The sequence below is a fragment of the Crassostrea angulata genome, chromosome 10 (assembly GCF_025612915.1).
Source record: "Crassostrea angulata isolate pt1a10 chromosome 10, ASM2561291v2, whole genome shotgun sequence".
Classification (NCBI taxonomy): Eukaryota; Metazoa; Mollusca; class Bivalvia; order Ostreida; family Ostreidae; genus Magallana; species Magallana angulata.
This window is the reverse complement of record NC_069120.1, coordinates 17175148-17197928: the sequence shown is the minus strand read 5'-3', so window position 1 is coordinate 17197928 and position 22781 is coordinate 17175148. Positions and strand designations below refer to the sequence as shown.

At 33.0% G+C, this 22781-nt stretch overlaps 2 protein-coding genes across 3 annotated transcripts; both read left to right on the top strand.

Annotated features, from left to right (window-relative positions):
- Positions 1-206: 206 nt before the first annotated feature.
- Positions 207-13158, top strand: LOC128165897 (uncharacterized). Of its 2 annotated transcripts, XM_052830836.1 has the most exons (7): positions 207-364; positions 1309-1593; positions 3827-3991; positions 7713-7895; positions 10529-10612; positions 10790-10865; positions 11226-13158. In XM_052830836.1, the coding sequence occupies exons 1-7, from the start codon at positions 310-312 to the stop codon at positions 11911-11913; spliced, it is 1536 nt and encodes a 511-aa protein (XP_052686796.1). In that variant the 5' UTR covers positions 207-309; the 3' UTR covers positions 11914-13158. The 2 variants fall into 2 exon arrangements, with proteins under 2 accessions (XP_052686796.1, XP_052686798.1); XM_052830838.1 differs by lacking the exon at positions 7713-7895.
- Positions 13159-14470: 1312 nt separating this feature from the next.
- On the top strand, positions 14471-17117 carry LOC128165898 (uncharacterized). The gene is made up of 2 exons (XM_052830839.1): positions 14471-14569; positions 16006-17117. Exons 1-2 carry the CDS (start codon positions 14522-14524, stop codon positions 16915-16917), a joined length of 960 nt encoding a protein of 319 aa, XP_052686799.1. The 5' UTR covers positions 14471-14521; the 3' UTR covers positions 16918-17117.
- The last annotated feature ends 5664 nt before the right edge of the window (positions 17118-22781 follow it).

Genomic DNA, 22781 nt, shown 5'->3' with positions numbered 1-22781 from the left:
TCAGACCGGGAGCTACAAACCTGCAGCTAACGAATGGGGATGAACCACTGGTAGCGACTGACGTTAACGTACGTACGTTACATAAAAATAAAATAGAGATTTTTGGTTTCGTATATGAGTGGAGAAGGATAAGTATATATACATCTTTCTCCTCTTATGATCCACCCTTTCCGTCCACTTGTATTCGCAGTACTTTGATTTTTATAGGGGGCGCTGCTACTTGTAAAAATGTAAATAGGTAGGGCCTATGGAGTGATCAACAGCTTAATTGCGATTGTTTACTGTAGCTAGTGTAACACAGACAGATTCATGATGTTACCATCGGCGGGACACTGTATAATCTTATGGATAGCTTTCTTATATGGTGAGTATAGTTTATTGATGATTAAATAAATGTAAATGGTTTTCTAATCTCTTGAGAAATGTTAATTATAACGTAACGATAACCGTACATTAAGATAATTTATATTTATACTATGGGACATTTTTTAAAACAAGATTTTTAAAATGTTAAATGAATAATCTTGACCTGTTGAATTATGTTCATGGATAAAAAATTAGGCCTTTTTTACGTTAATAACTGGAAAACTAAATATTTGTTACTGCAGTAGACCAATTAAAACTGTAGAAATGAAACTGGAAGTACTTTATAAGTATTGTCTGGAATCGTGTTAAACAGAAAGTTCAGGTAAAATTTAAAAGTGACACACCTGTGGTAACAGGTAAAACACAATCAGACAATAGCTTAAAACATGTTGACGTAATGTTGTTAAATACTTAAAATGTTTTTTTTAAAGCTATCAGTGTAGGCTATAGGTAAACCACAAACATTCCCCTTAAATCTAAAAAATGAAACCTAATCCATGCATTTTATTGACTTATCAGACAAATAACTTCAAGAGCTTGAGGTATATGTCACATATCTGAACAGTTTGTGATAGACAATTTCCAGAATACATCCCATCTAGGGATGCCACGATTATCTATTTACATTTATTTAGCTAACTTTAAGCAAATATTATTGTCTTTACAAGAATATAACCACACAGGGTCTTGGACTATACAGTTGAATTTCAATATCTCGAACACTGATATCTCGAATACATTGGATATGTCAAAGTGATTTGTAAGTCCTAATCACTTATCTTTTATGTAGTTTACCCTTGGTATCTTGATTACTCAGATATCCCGAAGTTTTGAAACTGTCCCATCTAGTTCGAGATAACAAAGTTTGACTGTAATACCTCAGTTTAGGTCTGCATTGCTCAATAAAATATTTTGATGAAAAGCTTTTCTGTGGTTTTACAGGCTCTTTAGCAGGTTCTTTAGACAGGTGCCCCAGTGTCTTCAAACGAGTTGGGGAGTACAAGACAGAGCATGGTGATATGTGCTACATTTTTATAAACACTGAGAAAACATGGGTAGATGCTCGACAACATTGCTGGTCATGGGGAGGAGAGCTCATCATGATAAAAAACCAGGAAAAGATGAACTTTGTCATCCACACAATGAATTCTGTCTTGAGATGGCGAAATAATGGAGTGTGGATCGGAGCTCATGATCGAAATGGAAAGGGATGGGAATGGACAACTGGTAATGTTGGAATTATTTCGATTGTTAAAAATTTGTAACCAGATACTCTTGAATTAAAATTCTTTTTTGTTTAACTTTTGATATTTAATTGCTACCCTTAATAAATGTTAATTCATAATAGGGACACCAATCGTAATCTCTCATAAAATAGGCTTAATATTATGACATAGGACTGTGTCAAATGGTTCAGTTTTTGTTAAAGTATACACATGTTGTCACTCATCACCACTGCTATTGTCATGTTATTTGAGCATATATTTAGATTACAAGGATAGTAAGCATTCATTATAAAAACTCAACAGTGTGATGTTCATGTTGTTCACAGAACAATGTCATTTGAACCCTTGGATTAAGATGTCATCAACCTTAAACTTGGTCAAAATGAATGATTGATTTGCAGATGCATATCACAGATTGATAAATCAAAAACTATTTACATGATCCGAATACTTAATACATATATATGGGTGCGTCTTTTAACCCCAAGGAACCCCATGGAAACCCCAAGGAACCTCAAGGATACCCCAAGGAACCCCAATGACAATAATTAATAAATTTTAATACACAAGGGGTCTTATTGGACTTCAAGGGTCACCTCTTGGTACCCCAAGGGTACCCCAAGGAACCCCAAGGAAACCTGTAAGAACCCCATGGAACCCAATTGATAAAGTTATTAACCAGTGATACCCCAGGGGTCTCATTCGAATCAAAGTCTCACCCCAAGGTACCCCAGTGATAGAAATTAATAACTATTTATACACAAGGGGTGTCATTTGAATCGTGGGATACCTAATGGTGTCTGGGATATCAAAAAGCCCCGAGGGTGTATCCAGAGATATAAAATTGTGTTATTAGGGTATCCTTGGGGTTCATTTGGGTATAAAAAGTTATATTAATGGGTATCCTTGGAGTTCCTTGAGGTATCCATAGGGTGTGTCAGGGATAACAATGGGGTATCTGTATAATTACTATTAGAGTACTATTAGGGTATCCTTTAGGTTTCTTGGGGTACCCATGGGGTTCCCTGGGATACCTTGTGATTTGTCTAGGATATCGAAGAGACCCAAAAAGTATCAAGAGACATAGTGTATCCTTGGAGTTCCATAGGATATCAAGAGTTATAAAATTTATATAACCAATACATGTATAAGAGTATCCCTGGAGTTCCTTGGGGTATCCGTGGGTTTTGTCTGAGATACCAATGAGTCCCTACGGGTATCAAAAATTTAAATTTGTATTATTAAGTTATCTTTTAAGTTCCTTGAGGTATCCTTGGGGTTCTGTGGTGTATCAAGAGTTATGAATCTGTATTTGTAGGGTATTCTTGGAGTTCCTTGGGATATCCCTGGGGTTCCCTGGGATTCTTAGAGGTGTATCTGGAATACCAATGAGTCCCCAGGGTTATCAAGAGTTTTAAATTTGTATTACAACGTATTACGGTATCCTTGGGGTTCTATGGAGTATCAAGATTAATGATTCTGTATTATTAGGGTATTCTTGGAATTCCTTGGGATATCCCTGGGGTTTCCTGTGATTCTTAGAGGTGTATCTGGAATACCAATGAGTTCCCAGGGTTATCAAGAGTTTTACATTTGTATTACAATGTATTAGGGTATCCTTGGCGTTCTATGGAGTATTAAGAGTTATGATTCTGTAATATTAGGGTATTCTTGGAGTTCCTTGGGATATCCCTGGGGTTCCCTGGGATTTCTAGAGGTGTATCTGGAATACCAATGAGTCCTCAGGGTTAATAAGAGTTTTAAATTTGTATTATTAGGGTATCCTTGGGGTTCTATGGAGTATCAAGAGTTATGATTCTGTATTATTAGGGTATTCTTGGAGTTCCTTTGGATATCCCTGGGGTTCCCTGTGGTTCTTAGAGGTGTGTCTGGAAATACCAGTGAGTCCCCAGGGGTACCAAGAGTTTAAAAGTTGTATTATTAGGGTATCCTTGAGGTTTCATGGGGTTCTATGGTGTATCAGGAGTTATAAATCTGTATTATTAGGTTATCTTTGGGGTTCCTTGGGGTATAATTGGGGTACCAAGGGTAAGGGGTGACCCTTGCACTCTAATGAGACCCCCTTGGGTATCAATAGTTATTCATTTCTGTTATTTGGGTATCCTTGGGGTTCCTTTGGGTTTCCTTGGGGTTCCTTGGGGTTAAAAGACGTGCCGCATATATATATATATATATATCTATTTGTATATATGCAAGTATGGCTTCTATTGTAGGAGAGAAACTTACCTGGGGCTATTGGGCCCCTGGACAACCCAGTACCACAGCTGGAATATCGATAGAGGATTGTGCATTAATGAGGCGGGGGGATGGATGGAGATGGCATGATTATCACTGCGACTCCTCACTCTTTTTCACCTACAAGTTTATCTGCCAGTATCGTAAGTAAATCATTGCAGCATATGTATATATTATTAATATATAACTTTGATTGTTGTGGCGTGAATGTGGTATTCCATTCCAAAAATCCTTTGTCCCAGCACTAATTTGATTTTTAACATGTTGCACATTTTACAGCTATGAAACACAACTAACGTATATTCTAGACAAGCACTGACAGTATCCATTTAATATGTTTAATAAGGTCAAAAGTTTGCCACAAACTGATTGAATGGCTGCTTTAATTGGCATTGCTCTTGTTGCTTTAATTATTCAAACTTTTTTTGTTGGGAAAGTTATAGGAAAAGCACTAGAGTAATGCAGAATGTCTGTAAGTTATTTGTATTTGCCTACAAAACTATTTTTTGAAATACTTTAAATTGTCAATTGTATTCAGTAAAGAGAATTTTTTGTTCCAGATATAGTGCAAGTACAAAATTTATGGAATGTGTGTTAAGTGTTCCGAGATTGGTATTGACATGTTGATGTTTTACGCATTATTGAGTTGCCCCCGCATCTTGAAAGCTTGTGTTGATAACATATTCTGGTACATGTTCTTGCACAGATGTTCCGACCTTGCTCACCATATGTCTTAGGAGGTGTGTTCATGGCTATAGACATTATAATATTCCATTAAATTAGCTGTATTTTATTCCCATGGCTTCATTTTGACCTCTCTCATGTTTTCTCAGCTCAGCAGGTCTTGTTTTGCATTTGGAAAGAAAAAGGCTTGTAATCACTTGCCAAAACAACATCTGTAATTTTAAGATTATCAAAAAAAATATGCCATATTTTTTTTATACATGTATGATTATTGATTGTCTGAAAATGAAGTTAAAGTCTGCATGAACAAATAAATCAATCAAACTTCATGATTTTTGTACAAATTTATAAATTTCACCTTCACTGTATTATTATGCTTTAAATTAGTCTCTTGGTTTCATAAAATTTATTGGGTATACATGCAAGTATTGTATTGACTCTATTCATTAAGGTTTATATGAAGACATTTTATATTGTTGGAGCACAATTTAGTCAAGTGTAATTAACAAACAGTAGCTTTGATAAGCATGAAGGTTTTTTTTTACGACAAATAACTACATAAATTGGCCAACTCTTCTCAATCAGTACAGAATTTCATTGACTTTCTGATTCACATTTCACATTTGACTTACTAAGCCAAGCGACTCAAAAACGCCTACATTGCATGATAAAGTCATTATGTATTGGCTGGCTCACAGAGCCGATTCCTCATCTGGGATTTCACAATTCGCCTGACCTCACTCATGATGTTTTATGTTCAGCTCGTTTGTTATTGATTGGGTATGCCAAACAGCTATTAGTGATTCATACGCAGAATCCTTAGTAGAGTTCTTTCAGTGATGGTGTCATAATTGTGTAATAACTTTATATCTAATCAATTCTCTTTAGACAAATAATAGAGGTCAGTGAAATGTCAACGTACCATTATTTTGTATTCATCGTTTGTTACATCGCAATTCAGAAACTTTAAAGATGTGTTGTAGGATGCCTTTTATTTCTGATCTAATTTGCAATGCACAGAAATTTTGCAATTGAGTTGTGTTAGGAGAGAATTGTTACAGTGCTACATGTTGTAGTCCAGAATATTTTTATAAAACGTGTGTATATTTTGAAGTGTTTGACACTGTTAAAATCATAAGATAAATATTTGAGCTTTGTCACCATATGAAACTAGCACTCTAAAGTCAAGTATTGTTTCCTTTATAACTGCAAGGTTTAAATGCGAGACTTTGGAGTTATAGTTTCAAGTAAAATTATGTTCATGATGTTGTGGTTTTTTTAAAGTATGTGTTTCTGTCTAACCATTTAAGTGAACTTTTGAATTATAACCAGTACAGTGAACCGTTTAGTAACCTTTCTCAGAAAGATCACTTCTCATTGGCAAATGAAAGTAATGATGTATCTTGTTGACTGAAAATCTATATCATTTTCATAAATAAGTCTCATGTACATAGAAATAGCTGTTTTAAATGCCTGTGAAATTTTATATATTCAGTAAGTTTTTAGTAAAACAAATCCAAACCGAGCTCTCAAATTAAGTTATTCAGATGTTTTTCTTAAGTGAAGTTTAATTCTAAAACATAATTGCTCTTGGAAAACCAAGTTCAGTACTGATGACACTGTACCTCTTAGTCATATCATTTTCTTGAAAGTCAGAACCAACACCTTATTTCATGCACAAACATTAAACTCATTGATGAAAGAATTCGAATTTCATTCTGACCAGTTGATTAATTAACAGGTATCTGTGTTACCCAATTTTATAAGCATTATATATTGTCACTACAAAAACATCTGAAATATAACATCCAGTTGACATATTTGAAAAAAAAAAATCACCTTTTAATTATATTTCACACTTAATATTCTATTGTGATTATTGTCTTGATAAACCATTTGACATCAAGTTTACTCACAATTGTTAGAAAATTAAATGTAAGGTGGTTCTTCTGCTTTTTCATTTGACTGTTTCATGGTACAAAAAATATTGAAACCCTGATGATCTTATTTATTATTTCTCCATGTATCAAATACAATGATTCATATTATAATCACCATTGGATGTACATAGTGTCTACCAGCCCTAAAATAATTGCCATTGATTATACAAATTTCCGAGAACATTTGACATACTTCAGGCATAATTCACAGTTTGTATGGATGTTTTCCTTATTTGAATCCATTTTTAAATGTAACCACTTCTTGGCTTTTTTTTATTTCCTGTGACATCATCTTTATAAGCTCCTTTAAATTAACTAATACTATTTGTCTTTTGTCAGTGATTTCTATATAAAGAAAGCCCCCTCTGTTATAATGTCATATTAATTCCCATTTTGATTTTTATATAGTTTTTACATGTATTATTTGGTTTTATTCCTTTTCATAAGGATATATAAAACTATCAACATGATCAACCTAACATGTTTATTCTTTGTACATGTATAATCACGATAATACAAAACTATGATCTGTAAATTAAAGTCTACTTATTTTGGATTGACCTTATAGCTTACATGTAGTACATTAACTATATTAAAGTGGATTGTTCAGTATGTTTTAAAACATTAATGTTTATAGAAACATTTTGTGATTTTTGTGTCTCTAAAATAATTGTATATTTTTTTTTATGCCAGTTAGACCTTTTTTCTGGCATATAGATGATTATCTTGAATAGGCTTTATGTATTTAATGACCAGTATTGAGGGTTGTTCATAATTTTATACTCTGAGGTATATTCCTAGACACATGTACATGTGTAGATGTGTCTGGTGTTTATGTATCATTAAGACAAGAATTGCCTCATCACAGTGTTCTGCAATAATTGCTTTGTTGTATATCAGCTTCTATCTAGATTACATTGCTAATAATGTGCCCTAAATACCGCTCCATGCCAATGGGCATGTGCACTCGTATGCTTACCTCTCTATGGATGCAATTGTGTGTCTCTAATTCAGAAAAAAATCCTTACTGATAGCTTTAATATACTTGAAGATATATATATATAATATCTATTACTCAAACTTAAATGTACTCTTTAATATTGTATCAAACTTTATTCTCCCAAATTTTATTAAAAATCTTTTAAAAAATCATCTGATTTGAAAATTCTATCAAGAAAAGATTTTAAAAAGTAAAATATAATTTTTGAGCTATATAACCTTGACTTTTGACCCCTATTAGATAAGCTGCCACCAACCACCACCACTAGTACCACTACCACTACAACGGTTACACCTCTCCCTAGTACAACCACTAGTACAAGTACCACTACAGTTAGTTCCACTACTACAACAAGTGTTCTTATGACTGATGAAAAGATTGAGCCTGAACTCATTAAGTTTCAAAAGGCGGACTTTATTGCAGGTAATAATGAACATTTTGTGAAGACTCACAGATAGTGAGTTTAAAATTCCCTGCCCCCCAAAAAGCTTTCTGTTAATTTATGGTGTGATGAATATAGCATGTTTATGGCATGAAGACATTATGTACCAACTGCAATTGCAGGTCAAACTATACTACGTACATTAATGTATCTTGATTATTTTGCAAATATTTTATATCTACTTTTCATATATGCATGATCATAAATGCATTTTGTTGGTAAATTTATCAATGACATACCCTGGTATCCATACACTTTTTTAAAAATGAAAAGCTACCAAACTGAGTATTGGTTAGCATATTGTCTGAAAATCGATTTGCATGCATGTTACTTTTCAATTTTTACCTTTAAAGTACTGGTATTAATATAATACTTTTCTACATACTGGCATTACGTATAATACATGTATATTCTACCAAGGCCGAACTTTCAATCTGCACAGTGCACACAATTAAATAAGTTGAAAAATTGTTTTAATTTTTCATAGATTTTATGGAGTCTATTTTACTAATAGTATGGATGCATGTAAATACACATAGATGTTCATACTGAAACCCCTATATATATAGTGTGATTTACATGATTTAGCTAGTAGACTGCTATGTTTGTTGTACATTTTTGTGTGCTTTTGTGATAGCACACTGGTTTTATATTACTTACAACAATTCTAACATGCAGGTGACTGCACTTTATATTGGTGGTTGTTTGATGTTCTAGAAAGTAATTTGTATATGTTAACATTTTTCAGGGAAATGTTTTGTTAACTGTCAAGTTTTTGATAATATTGACCCACAGTAGTTGACTTGGAAGAGTGAAGAGTTTTGGTTTTAATATAAAAAATACATGTACACTGTACGGTAGGATATCAAGTGTTATGTAGGTTCCCAAGCGTCATTTGTTTATTAATTATATATTGGATGATAAATCGGAGGACAAAGTTGTATTGAAAGAATTTTTTAACTTCTGGGCTGCTTTATGAAAATGGTTCATCATATGTTCTGCACTTAAATCACCATGATAAATATTTCAGATTTTCAAGTCCCAAGTACAATGCAATAAAAATTACAAAACCTTAATGATATTTTTGTATTGCTTAAATGTTTGGTAGACAGGGTGTTTTCATTTACTGAAAGACGACAGGGTCACCAGTGTTTTCCAGTGTTTAATATATAGGCCATGTAAGATTTTCATAACAAAACTCCCACACATTTTTAGGAGGGGCTGCAGCTCTGACAATTTCTAGTGACCTTGATTACTGTAAGATAAACCCTCCCACTCTCCTACATAAGCATTGAGCTGATGCAAAGCATGATAAACTAATTCTTTACAGACATGTCAGTTTTGAATTACAGTGCATGCAAAATTTGTAAATAAACTTAGATGGTAATCATGATTAAATCAAAACATAAATCTTCTATGTAACTAAAATACTATCAAATGATGCATTACTTTTCTTAGAATTGTTTTCCATTGGAACGTTTTGCAGTCAAAGTAATTTGATTGGCAAACCACTTACATGTATTAATAGCTTTATATGATTCAAGCCTATATAATATTTTGCACTAAAAGTCACCGTGCCATATTTCTGATATTTTGTATTTAAATGGAAGTTTAGCATTTCAAGAATACAAAAAGGTTGTGAATATGATGAATAACTAATAGACCAGGACTCGTAACTGCATGTTTCTGACCAATTGTTAAAATGTTTAATGACATGATCAAATCACAGCAGTAGAATCACAGATTAATTTGTTATAGTTTACTTGAACTTAGGGTTTAATTGTTTGTAAATATCAGTATTGGAAGACAAAGGAAGGTTTTGAAGAGGGCAAGATAAGCATTATCTGAAGTTATCAAGTTACTGCTCTAGGGTTTGAAATGTATCAATATCCGAGACAGAAATAGAACATGTACATGGTAACTCTAAGTAATGAAGAAGTCTGTTTATCAATATGTGACAAATAATGTTTTTACCCTAGGCCATCCTTAAGTTTATTTTGGAATTGCCACCTTGGGGTTTTCAGACTAGGGAGGGAGGGTGGGGGAATTTTTTTTTTTCAAATTAGAAGCTTGCTTGATTAAAAATTAATAAAACATTAAAAAACTCTATAAACAGATCGAGGAACTGTTTATACTTCTTTTCTTTCATTGAACCCAATTAAAAAAAATTATTTTAACGAATGAACTTGCTGGTAGGCATTGTATCATGAAAAATTAAAGGAAGTTCTTTACTTTTTGCCATTAAATTTTATCAGCGAGGGTATTTCAATGATGAAGGAGGCAATTCTAAATAAACTGTTATTTTATTTTGGCCCTATTGGGTGATATTTTGAAACAGGCGTATTAGAGTTTTAGAATAATTTACAGAAATTTAATATAAAGATATTTAATGAACAATGAAAAAAGAAATTATATACATGTACAATTTATAATTATTATTTAAATATACCAGTACATATATACATGTATATATGTATATAGACTGTGTGTGTGTAAATGAAATTGAAAATTCATATCATTATGTTTGATATAGGTATTGGTTGTGATCTTGATTTGATGAATATGCAGCTTCATTTCTATAGTAGGATGCTTATTTCTGGGTTTTATATTTCAGACAAGTTGAACCAAGGAGAGGGATCTGTCAGTAATTCTGTTGTGGGTGGTGAGTCAGGGGCAGATAATTCCAACAAAGACACTGGTAAGAAAAATATAAAACATCAAAAAGTTAATTTTTTTTTTTTAAAACTGTTCGAAGTGCAAATTAATGTATGAAATGCATACATACATGTATGAATTATTAATATTGTATTTTTAAACTATCTCATTGAAGGTATTGAATATACATGTACTGATTAACTTTATAACTATATTGCAGGAATTCTTGCTGGAATAATTGTTGGAGGAGCGATTCTGATTTTAATCGTGGCTGTTGGAACTCTTCTCATAAGAAGGTAATACATGTAATCTATCTATCCTGTACATGTTTAAGAGTTTTATATTATCTATCTTTTGCTGACAGACATTCTCTTGCAGACATATACATTCTGTTAGTGTTGATATATTTTATAAAAATATGCAATTTTTAGAGTTCAACATGTTTTCAGGTGGGTTGCATATTTTTGTCAGTCAAATTATTGATTTATGGAACATACATTTCCACCTCTTTTCAATGATATGTTGTAATGAATTTGCAACTAAGAGATATTGCTTATTTTAGGGTATTTCATTAGTCTCAAAGTTTGAAGATGATTAGAAGGTAAATAACTACTTTGTTATTCATATATATCTTTGAATCCTTTATCAATTTGTAGAAGAAGACGGAATAAATTTGAGGATCTATCTGTGCAGTTCCAAAATCTATCCTACTCAAGAGTATCTCAGAGTGGACAAGATGGAAATGCTGCTAGCAATGTGTACATGGACACAAATGAAATGAATCGTCTTTATGAGGAAGTGAACAAACAGGTTAACCATGGGGTGAATTGCTTCAGTGGAACTGTTTTGGATATTCCCGTGCCTGGGGCAACTTATTCGGAGGATAACCAGGACGACGTTTGCTGCGGAGGAGTTGCAGAGGAGAGTGATCTTAAAAAACTGAACAATGTCGCCTATGTAGCCATGCCAGCAGACAGTAAGAGTCCAGCTGAGGTGATGGAAAATCATTATGTTGATATGAACACTGGGAACAAAGCCAAGGAGACCAATCGCATGATGGAGGCCAGCCGAGTGAAGGATCCAAGCAAGCCATCCAATTTGGGAGGGGATCGTCAACCAATGCCACTTCCATTGTATGCCAATAGTGCAGAGAATCTCCATGAGGGAACAATGGAGCCTGGTAGCACACTATCGAGCGACTCCACCTACATTAACAGTCAGGAAAGGTTTGAAGTGGATGAAGAGGGTTACATGAGTCCAAGAGCCACCCTGCAAGTAAACAGTGAGAGTGAAACAGAATTATCAACCATAGATAAAGATCCTTTGTATGATGAGATTCGTTAAGTTCATTGAACATTAAAAGTCATAGTGATCTGTATAGTATCTCCCATTTGTCATATATACTTGAACAAGAAAACATGTGTTTAATCATCATTTTTTAAATAAGATCAAAGGACATTACCTGTTTACAAACTTAAAATTTATGCATTAGTTGTTCGCATGTTGATTTTGTGATTTTTCAAGCTTTGTTAAGAATATTTTGTTTCATTTAAAAGGAAATGTTGTTGGCAATTATAGATCAGGGAGGAGTTAGATATATTTATTAGTGTTAATAATCTCCACTTTTGATTATGTAGAGAGCCATATACAAGTATACTTTGGTATATTTATATTTTATGTATTATATGTTTATTTATTTACAAGCACAAAGTGCTACAACTTTACATATTTGATATACCCAAAATAAAACTATATGCTGCACATACATGTACATGTATAAACATGGCTCAAATATTAATACCAATGTTTCAATTTTTTTGTGTTTGAAAATTGTTAAAACAAATAGTGTATTGCTTGTGGTGTTGTAAACTTGCATGGTTAAAGTTTGAGATTGAACCGCTTGTATTAATTTTTTGTATATACATGTATGTACACATGTACATTTATCCATCTCAGTGTATTGTTTATAACAACTAGGTTTGTTCTAAATATCATTAGTATAAATGTGAGGCAAATAAAGAATGGCATATTTTTTGCATTAAAATAAAAGGTAAATTATTGTACATTGACCTGGTAAGAGAGTTACATGTAATTCTCCCTGGGGTTGATGAATTGTTAGGTGGTAAAATTTCAGAAGAGTGTGTGTATTTCAGTTATACTGTAGATTTCTTTAAGAAACTTATTATCTTGGAAGCAACATTGTATATAAGTGCACAGAGGGTTGATGTACTTTGAGTCACTGACTACTGAAGTCAGCTGCATCTTTGTCATATAGCTAGGTTGTACCAAAACTAGATTTAAGGTTACTGAACAAATGAGAGCATCAAATTATAAGGGCATCTTATCTTAGTATAAGTGACAATTAAGCAGGGTATCAAACTCTCTATATTATATTTATTTACATGATATTTACTAGGTTTTTTTATTGGATCATTATGTTGAACAGTATTAGTAGATTTGGACTTGCTTTGAATTTATTCATTCCATTTCATTTGTTGAAAATGTTTATGAAACAATGTACAATTTAGATATTGTGTTCACCTTATGACCATTCGTGTCAATGATTTCAGAAGTAAAATCAGAAATGATTCCTCTCATTTGAAAAATTGTCATTGCTTAGTGCTTGTACATATGTATTGTTGTGTTGTAATCATTCAATTCAATGGAGGCATTTGTTCCTTTATACCAAAGTAAATAATGGTAGGAAAGTAATCATAATTTTTTTTCATGATATGAACATTTTTTTTGTTAGCAAATAAAAAATATGGTTAATATTTTACGTTGTTCATCCAAACCAAAAGAAAGAAAACCTTATTTACTGCTACATGTATCTGTATATATATGCGTGTAAACATCTATGTCTCTTCTTACATACTTGTATGTCAAACATTGTATTTACATACTTATGTCAAACATTGTTTTCCCTCATTCAAATAAACAATTCAATTTATAGAATTTTATCAATTTATCAATGTTCTCCAGGATTTACCCAGAAATATGCGACAAACACGGTACCAATCACACCGATCTGAATGTGACAATACATTTAACTTAAATCGCATTAGTGATAAAATACAATTGTCGTTTCATAATATATATGCTTACTTATGTTTACGTCCGAACTTACGCCTACCTAAGAGTGGACGTAAAAGTTTGGCTTAATAGTCGGACGTAAAGATGCGCTCTTTACTGAAACGCATATATTCGAAATAGTCCCTTATTTACACCGGCGCAGCGATAAGTCTGGACGTACGACCCTTTACGAAATGAGCCTCTGGTCCCCTAATTTAAGGGGTCAGCCTCTTTGTCTTAATATCAAATGAAAGGTCATATAATTCTAAACACATTCTGTTCAACAAGAGATATATGGGAAAGAACGTTTTAGGGGCCGATCCCTTATATCCTTATAGGGGCCGTTTAAATTTTTGTTGAAGATTACATATTATTTAGTACATCATTTTGAGCATCTTTTCTTCAATACTGCATTTCAAAATATTTTTCCCTTCTGAGATATGGGTGATCAAAACTTTTGACTTCTGACCCCTGTTTTTGTTTTTGTTGGGTGCGTCTTTTTTATATAATATATGTTTATATAAGTAACATCAATAAATGATTAAAAAAATTTCATGCTTCTTGCGATGCATTTTCAACACTAGGTTATGAGATGGCTGAGATAACATACATAGATAACAAGGTCACATAACGGTATTTATATCATTTTTTTACTTGCTTTACAGATTCGCCCACCATACTTCTCAAAATATTAAAATTGTTATTTAAGATCATGTTTAGAAATGTAACGCATTAAATTATGTTTCTACTCTTCATTATACATGTAGGCTTATTTTTTCTGTAAATATTTATCGCTGTTTATAATTATGTCATTCAACCTCACATGTAGCTTCAGTAAACACCTACTTTCGAAATCCGTCGCTATTTTATCGATATATATATGAGGTTTAAATGGCGGATAAGTGCAATTGATTTGGGTCTTGTGAAAGTAAGTGTGTTCATTAGCTACAACTGAGTAACATTTAATTTTGTATTGTTTTAAAGACAGTTCGGATAAAGCTTTAAATACTGGAGTCATTATTCATGAAATTTCATTTTTATTATCCCTGTACACATAAAAGAACTAAACTATTCTATATTTAGATGAACAAGGCGGAAATGCCATGATGACAAACAAAAGCATAATTTAATTTAATTGTATTTTGACAAATTATGTTTCGATTCTAATGACCGTACTTTTTGTAATGTTTTTTTTTTGCATTTAAAGCCACATAAATTTAAAAATTAAGATACATGTATATGTGGACTTTCGTTTATATAGGCCACACTGTCACTACAAAACTGGTGATATTCCCATTTATTGATATTGCATCGTACGAGTGCTATTCGATATCTAATGTGTGTTGCAACACAGCGCAATTATACTTTGCAGGATTTCGTAGATGATGCTACTATTGAATGTCTCTATTCAATACATCTCAAACGATATTATACAATGATTTAATGGCTAAGCACTCTAAAGACCTGACAAATTTATTTTCACTTGGTGTAGGAAAGATCTAAGTGTGTTTTATTGTTCTCGTGAAAATATTTCATCTATAATATATTAACGAAATCCCTTTGAATAGGTCATAACAATTTATAAACAATAGTTTTAAACTTGAAGTCACTTTAATAGAACCAGTACTGAGTCACAATTGTAAATATGGTTGGCAAACAGGTTAAGGATATTGAAAAGTTAGAACTTATATAAACGTTCGCACAAAATTCTTCATTCGGTAATGCAGATTTTTGTTTTTTAATGAATTGAACAAATGTATGGGTGTCATATTTAGGTATCTTATGAGTTAGTTCGTAGGTAAAGAAAGAGAAAGTCCGTCAACGATTAAGCAAAATCTGGCTGACTTGTGACTGTAACAGGCAATTAAGGCATATGTCAGGAAAAAAATTGAAAGTGATGGCGGACACACGTTTCGTGATATTGCAAAAGCTGTAAGCATATCGCTATAGCGGGTCAATTTTATTTTAAAGCGTATTTTGATAGTAAGAAAGATTTCTGCCAGATGGATAACACATATATTGACAAATGACAATAACGGACAAGTAAACAAACCGCTAAGCAATTGCTAAAAATGTTCATTAAATTTAATCAAGGACAATTTGAAAATATAGTTATTGATGTCAAAAAATGTGTTCACTTTTTCAAAACCAGTAAAAAATTGGAAACAAAACATGGCTAACTAAACAGTAGAAACTGAAAGCCTCTAGTTCCCAAAAGAACAATAAGCACAAGAAGCTTCTTTATTGCACGTTTTTCTCGTGTAATGGTATATATATATATATATATATATATATATATATATATATATATATATATATATATATATATATATATATATATATATATATTTTCAAACTTTTCAGACCAGATTTCTTCTTCCACACACTCCAAACACCAAACTTCGAACAAACAATGTGCTGACTAAACGCTGGAGAAACTTTATTAGTTTCAAAAATTACGTGTTCGGGATAATGGCACGTACGTTAAGGTTCGAAGATCATAGGATTCATCTTTTCATTCTGAAAAACGATGATAATGAAGAAGTAGAAAGATGGATTAATGAACTTATTCAAACTCTAAAAACAAAAAATATCGTATGTATAAAGGAGGGAAACTATGAAAAAGTCGGAGAAAATGTGTACGCTTCTTTAGAACGTGCAATGCTGTCGGCTGAAAATGTTATGGTTGTTCTGTCAGATGGATTTGTAAGTAGCAAATATCTTATGTTCAGATTTCAACTTGCTCTTCAAAATTGCTTGGAAAGACAAATACCTTTCTTGCCTGTGATCAGCATAAATTTTCTGGAACCACCGCTTGAATTAACAACAACAGTATGCCTGAAAGTAGACTTTTCCGAAAAATTAAGACAGACTGATGTTAAAAAAATTGAACAGGCACTGAATTTAGCAGACAAAAGACCCACCACTTTTTCCGACTTAGAGAACGTTATGCTGATTTTTGATGAAAAAATTAGAGCAGGATCACCTGCAGAGCTTTTCCAGTTATCTTCATTACCAGAATTTAAAGAATTGCTATCATTTCTCAATGACATCAACAATAGATATAATGGTCAAGACAAAGAAGAAAACGACGGACATAGAAAAAGAATAATAGTCAAAAGATCAAAATCGGACGCATCAGTCATTAAGTCAGTAAAAGGACGCAAACCGAGAATACATAAAGTGTCGAAAAGCAACTCGTTCAATTACCAAAAGAAACAATTTACTCTATATCCATGTGATAGCCTGGTGTTAACAAAAGTTAACTCTGGCTAAGGGTTTAATCATGATGTTTATTCATGAAAATCACAAAGGAACTATTAAAGTTCAAACCCTGTCATACGGATAACATATGTTACCATAAATAAATAATTATAAATTTATCAAATAAATTATTAAATAAATCAAACTATTATTTACTTAAGTACCATGGAATATCATATCATATCATTACATATTTTATGTAATAAATTCAATGCAAGAAAGATATATCTTTGTTTCATATTTTACAGATAAGCAAAATACAAGCCCCTTAACAGATTAGTTTTAAAAATATAAGTTTATAATTTATATTATGCATAAAAAATATTTACAAAATCCAAATAAAGTTATATCATAACTTTTCATTGTAATTGAATGTTACCTTTAAAAAAAAAATAAACATATGATTTAATCACCTGTTTGTAGAACAAGGTTCCTTTAATACAGAAAGTCTACTATCTGCTGATCACTGATACCGACTTGATAAAAAAGACTGAGATTGTCTACCATAAAAGATACTTGTACAAAACTGGCTGTCATATAAATTTACTTGTTTACTCCTCTGAAGACTTCTTAGATATGAACAAAGACAAAGGGTAGAAAAAGAGGGAAAACCATGTAAGAATATCGATTGGTTTTGATGAGCATCTGACTTAAATCACATGTCTTGAAATGACATACAGGAGAAAAATGCTTAGGGCTAAAAAGAGACCATAATACAATTCATTAAATTAGTAGAGCATAAAAATAACACAACACTTGCAGTGTGTTACAAGTTAAATGACAATAATAATTAAAAAATACTTTTGATTATAAGTACTGTATATTCCTTATATTACGCGAGTACTTAATTCAACGACCCCCCCCCCCTCCCGGTTTGTATCAAATCGCGAGAATATAAAACCGCGAACGTGGAATTTTGCTCTTTATTTCTTACAGTTTTCAACTCTCAGAAAATAATGGCGAGATTATAAAATCCGCTAAGGGTGCTTCTCGCGATTTTACGCGGAAATTAATTAATTGTGTTTAATTAGGAATCTACAGTACTGAAATGAATATTATATAGAATAATCAAATGACATATAAATTATGATTTAAAAAAATATATTAAATTCTTATCTTTCACTGAATAATAATTGCAATGTGCAATTAGTGTGAAAAATATTTAAAAATCACACCCTACTAAATTCTCGTCTTCTTCGTCCACATTAGAATTGATGTTGATGTCATGTTCTTTGTCTTCTTCATCTACCGGTATATATCTGAAGTGAAGGCTATGTGTTGTACTTTATCTTCGTCTTCTTCTAACTCAGGATTCTTCACAATATCATTATGATGGATATCTTTCTGATTCTTCTCGGCTGCAGCCTGCCGGTTCTCTTCGACATCTTCTACATCAGATTCTGTGTCTTCTCTAATTTCATGTTGAGGTTCCTGCCTGAAGTCAGTTGGTTGATCAATGTCTTCAATCACCTCTCCAGTAGTTTCTCCGATCGTCTTTATTCGATAACGAACAGTGCGGTGGGTAACCCGTTTCACCAGGTTATCTTTAATGTCGGAGTCGGATTCACCTTGGACTGACCGCAATGGGAGTGGATGTATGTTGTTGGTATTCTTTCATGAGTCTTTCTAGGAATGGTTTGTGGTACTTTCTGTCTTTGTGTAGGTAGAACAATATTAACTCATTATTTAGGAATGAAGCTTATGGGCAGTAATACATCTGCAGATTTCTATTGAAGGTTCTTATTTTCCCTGATTTGTCTTCTCTCTGAATGTTGTAGACTGGGATATCTTTGGTCAAGATAGAATTATATAATTATGGTTCACTTTGCCACTTGTCTGCTATGTTGTGTTTTTTTCATAACTGACAAATTTTACAAGAATTCTATCTCCATTGTTCAATATTGCACCTCTGACTTTTCCGTTGTATATATCTTCCTGTTTTGATTGCGAGTCTTTGAAATTCTGGTGTGCTTCCTGATAAGTGATATAATTTCTGTCTCAAGTTTTCTACAAATTCTGTTTATTCCTTTTTGTTTCTTTCGGATTTGTTTTAAAGACTAAATCGACTTGCAATCTTGGCTCTCTTCCAAACATTAATGAATATGGGGTATGTCTTGTTGATGTTTGTCTCATGCGGTTGTAGGCATGTACTAATATATGTTGAGACAAACCTCACGGAACTGTACATTGCAGGTGAGAGTTGGGCAATTTTCGGCATAGCACAAAGAAATGGTAGGATGCTGCCATAAATTTCTTGATAAATCTGAAGGCCTAGCTCGTTCTTTTTCTTGCGTAATTGTTATTTGAGCTCGCTATAAGAGTATACAGGTACAGTGTATATATAACTTTATTTTTTTCTTCATGTTTTCTTCTTCAAGAAACTGTTGATTGTAAATTAGAATACTTAAATAATTGATATATTACTTTGATGTGAAATTTGTGTGTGAAAATGAAAAACAAGTATAACTATTTCATAACTGAATTCGGAAGTATATAACTTAAGTTTGCAGTAGGATACAATAACAAGCATTAGTATGTTTATTTTCTTAATTCTCATAAAAATATAACTCGCATATTTTTTATCACATTTTTATAAGTCACACATTTTAATAGTTTATCTTAAATACAAATACGCAATGATACTGTATATGGAAGTTGTTTTAAAAAACCAAATTGCCAATACTGATGCTATAGTAGAAGTGTGGAGAATGCGTTATTCTTGGAAGTACCAGAGAACCGTAGCCCGTAGATGATCCTGTATTGGAGTCTTAATGTATTTGCATTTTAAAGCTGACATGAATTAATAAATACGCATTATTTCCCTTTTATCTCCGACTGCCACCATATTAGTTGTCGATTTCTATTGTTCTGTTCATCGCTTCACCCCCCTATATAAGGCCGAGAGGACTATTCATGCTTCACCGCATTCAGGAATTTCATACACCCGAACACGTTACCTTGGACGAAATGACACATAGAAAAGCGTTTTGAAGAAAAATAATGACAACCACTGCACCGGCAAGATATATCTAATAAACGACGAAACAAGACAGACTGAAATCCAGGCGCAGATACTTACAAAATTCCTCGATAATTGTGGACCTTACTCCTGTGTATGTTATAACATTGCACATGCACAAACTACACACTGTTGCAGATCGAGCAATGTCAATGATCCCATGGATTTTAGAAACGGAGCGTTTTTGCAGGAATGGATGTTACGTTGTTACTTTCTTGGATTTACTATCATTTAGCTTCTGTGTTGGATGTAGTGCCGCTGGGTTTTTCAAAAAGATGCAGACGTTATGCACTCTGTATGAACGACACACGTGTTCGATGTGCATGCGAAGTAAGGCAGCACTGTCAGTGCAAAAATAATATGGATACCTGCGAAATCCTTTCAAAGAATAAATATTTTTTTGTATTTCATTGATTGTTGTTTCCTTTATTCTTTTATTACAAACATTTTAATACAATGATATGATTATGCATTTAGAAGTCCGTGCAACCTGAATGCCTCGATCGGAAAGCAACCGACCGTAACTTAACCGGTATATATACCCCAGTAGCAGTAGAGGAGCGATCAAAACTAATATGGCGACCAAATGCTTTTATGAATTCATGTCAGCTTTAAGTTTCATTCTGGAGTTTCTATCCCAATTCGAAACCCCGACTGTTACCCCCCCCCCCCCTTATAATTCCATAATTGCTAACATCAATTCATAAACTTTGAAGGAGAGGAGGCAGGACTTGCAGGAATCTAAATAGTCTATCAATATACACGAATAAACAGTCTACAACATATCTAATATTAAATTATAAATTTAAACATTTTTTGATAAGCGACCACATTCACTCAATAAAACTTGTACAGTTTTGAAAATACGAGTGGTTTGTGTATTTGTATACTTTGTGTGTATTTGAATACATTTTCACTATATGAGGATATTGGCCCCTCCCTTTGGCCTCGGCCTCTGACCCAGGGACCATAAGTTTCATAATTTTGAGAAAAGGCTTCTTGGAAATCATAGCCATGCATTTAGTTTTTCTCAGAGTTTTATGGGAATAGGAAACAAGATTTTCTAAGATTAAATACATTTTCAAGATATGTCCATATTGGTTTTTCACCTGGGACCTCTACCCCTGACCTAGGTGTCATAACCATAAATTTCACAATTTTGGTAGAGGGCTTCATTGACATCGTAACTACGCTTTGGTCCAACATGTGTAGAAGTATAGTAGTTAATAGGAGTTAATAGGATAGAAAATTTGGCCTTTCTCTCTTATTTGGCCCCCTACATGAACATGAGGCTCCGAGTGTTTTATAGTCATATATTTCACAATGCATATTCTTTTAAAATAAATGGTAATATTTGGCCTTGTAGTTTTGAAGATGACGACGCACGACAACGGACGTTGACCGATTGCGAAAAGTCACCCGAGTGACTCAGTTAGAAAAAACGCCGAGTTATTGCCCTTGAAAGATTGGTAGAAGAAATTTATAACATTTCTGTTGTTACATATTATTTTCAGTGTACATATAATCAGTACCAACCAGACACAACTTAACACCAAAGTAGACCCCAAAAACTGAACCGGGTCTACTTTTTAAAAATATTGCCCCCAATCGCTCGGGGTCTATTGAATCAGACCCCCCCTTTTTTTCTTATCGCCTGTAAGCCCACCCTTTGTATATTCCAAATACCAATATAAAGACATTTGGTCATTTTTAGTTGTGATTTTAGGGCCTGCTTATGAAATTGGGGTCGGCTTTCTATGTCTGCTTGGGGTCAACTCTGGGTCCGCCATAGCATAGTTACCCTGAGCGAACACAGAAAGCAGACCCGTGGTTTGCTCTCTGTTAGGGTTGGTTTGGTCGGTACTGTACGATTAATTATTTTTACCGGTATATTAAATCTATATTCTATGAGGACATGACGCATTGATTACAAGACTTTGGCCAGTAGTCTTAAGATTGCTACTTTAAGCCTGGATGCATGTACATAATGATGTCCTACACATGATGCTTTAGCTGAAAAGGGAATGATCTTGTAATGGGCTAATAATCTGAAATCGAAGAATGTCAATGATTATTTCCACTTAGCAACCTACCGGTAAAAATGTTCCGTATGAAAAGCCGCTACTATTCTCTGTCCCAAGATTAACATTTTGCTTAATTATTTGAAATTTATCATTTAAACGATGTTAATTCAAAGGTATAAAAATATTCCTAAATTTCTAATTTTAAACGGTCCCTCTGGCTGATAGGGTTTCAATGCACGGCTGAAAAATGATGTCTACGGGGATTTTGCATTGTAAAAGACTTTGAAAGCGCTTTGATGATAACGTTAGAAAAATTTTGCAAGGTATTCCGAGTGACTTCCAAAAAGATGTCAACATTTTCTGACTCCATCATAAATTAACGTAAGAAATATGTTTTTTTTCCTGTAAATTTTTTCGAGTAAAAAAGTTGTGGCAATGAAAATGTCATGCATATTTTTCTTTTCATTAATTTAAATTGTACTCATTCCACAAGAATGTGTAATTTTATTAAAAATCGTCCAAGTGTGCCAATACAACACATAACTGCATGGTATAGACTGTTTCACGATAAATTCCACGCATGCACATAACTACTTCCGCAGGGCAACTGCTATGTAGATCACTATTTCTACTACGAAAGAACAAAAGTTCACACGCATAAAATAAAGTATTTTTAAGTGAAAGTGTGTTTGTTTTTTATTTATAAGTAATCATTTGTATCCAAACCCCACGTTTTATGAGAAAAATACAAGATATTACGCTTTCTAAATTTAAAACTAAGAGTCGAACTTCATGCACTACGGGCACTTCCGTGTTTGTATATTTCATCGAAG

Coding starts and splice junctions, on each gene's coding strand:
- LOC128165897 (XM_052830836.1), top strand. CDS start 310: ATGATGTTACCATCGGCGGGACACTGTATAATCTTATGGATAGCTTTC. Junction 3,992..7,712: donor CAAGTTTATCTGCCAGTATC/GTAAGTAAATCA, acceptor GACCCCTATTAG/ATAAGCTGCCACCAACCACC. Junction 10,866..11,225: donor GGAACTCTTCTCATAAGAAG/GTAATACATGTA, acceptor ATCAATTTGTAG/AAGAAGACGGAATAAATTTG.
- LOC128165898 (XM_052830839.1), top strand. CDS start 14,522: ATGAGGTTTAAATGGCGGATAAGTGCAATTGATTTGGGTCTTGTGAAA. Junction 14,570..16,005: donor TTGATTTGGGTCTTGTGAAA/GTAAGTGTGTTC, acceptor CAAACTTTTCAG/ACCAGATTTCTTCTTCCACA.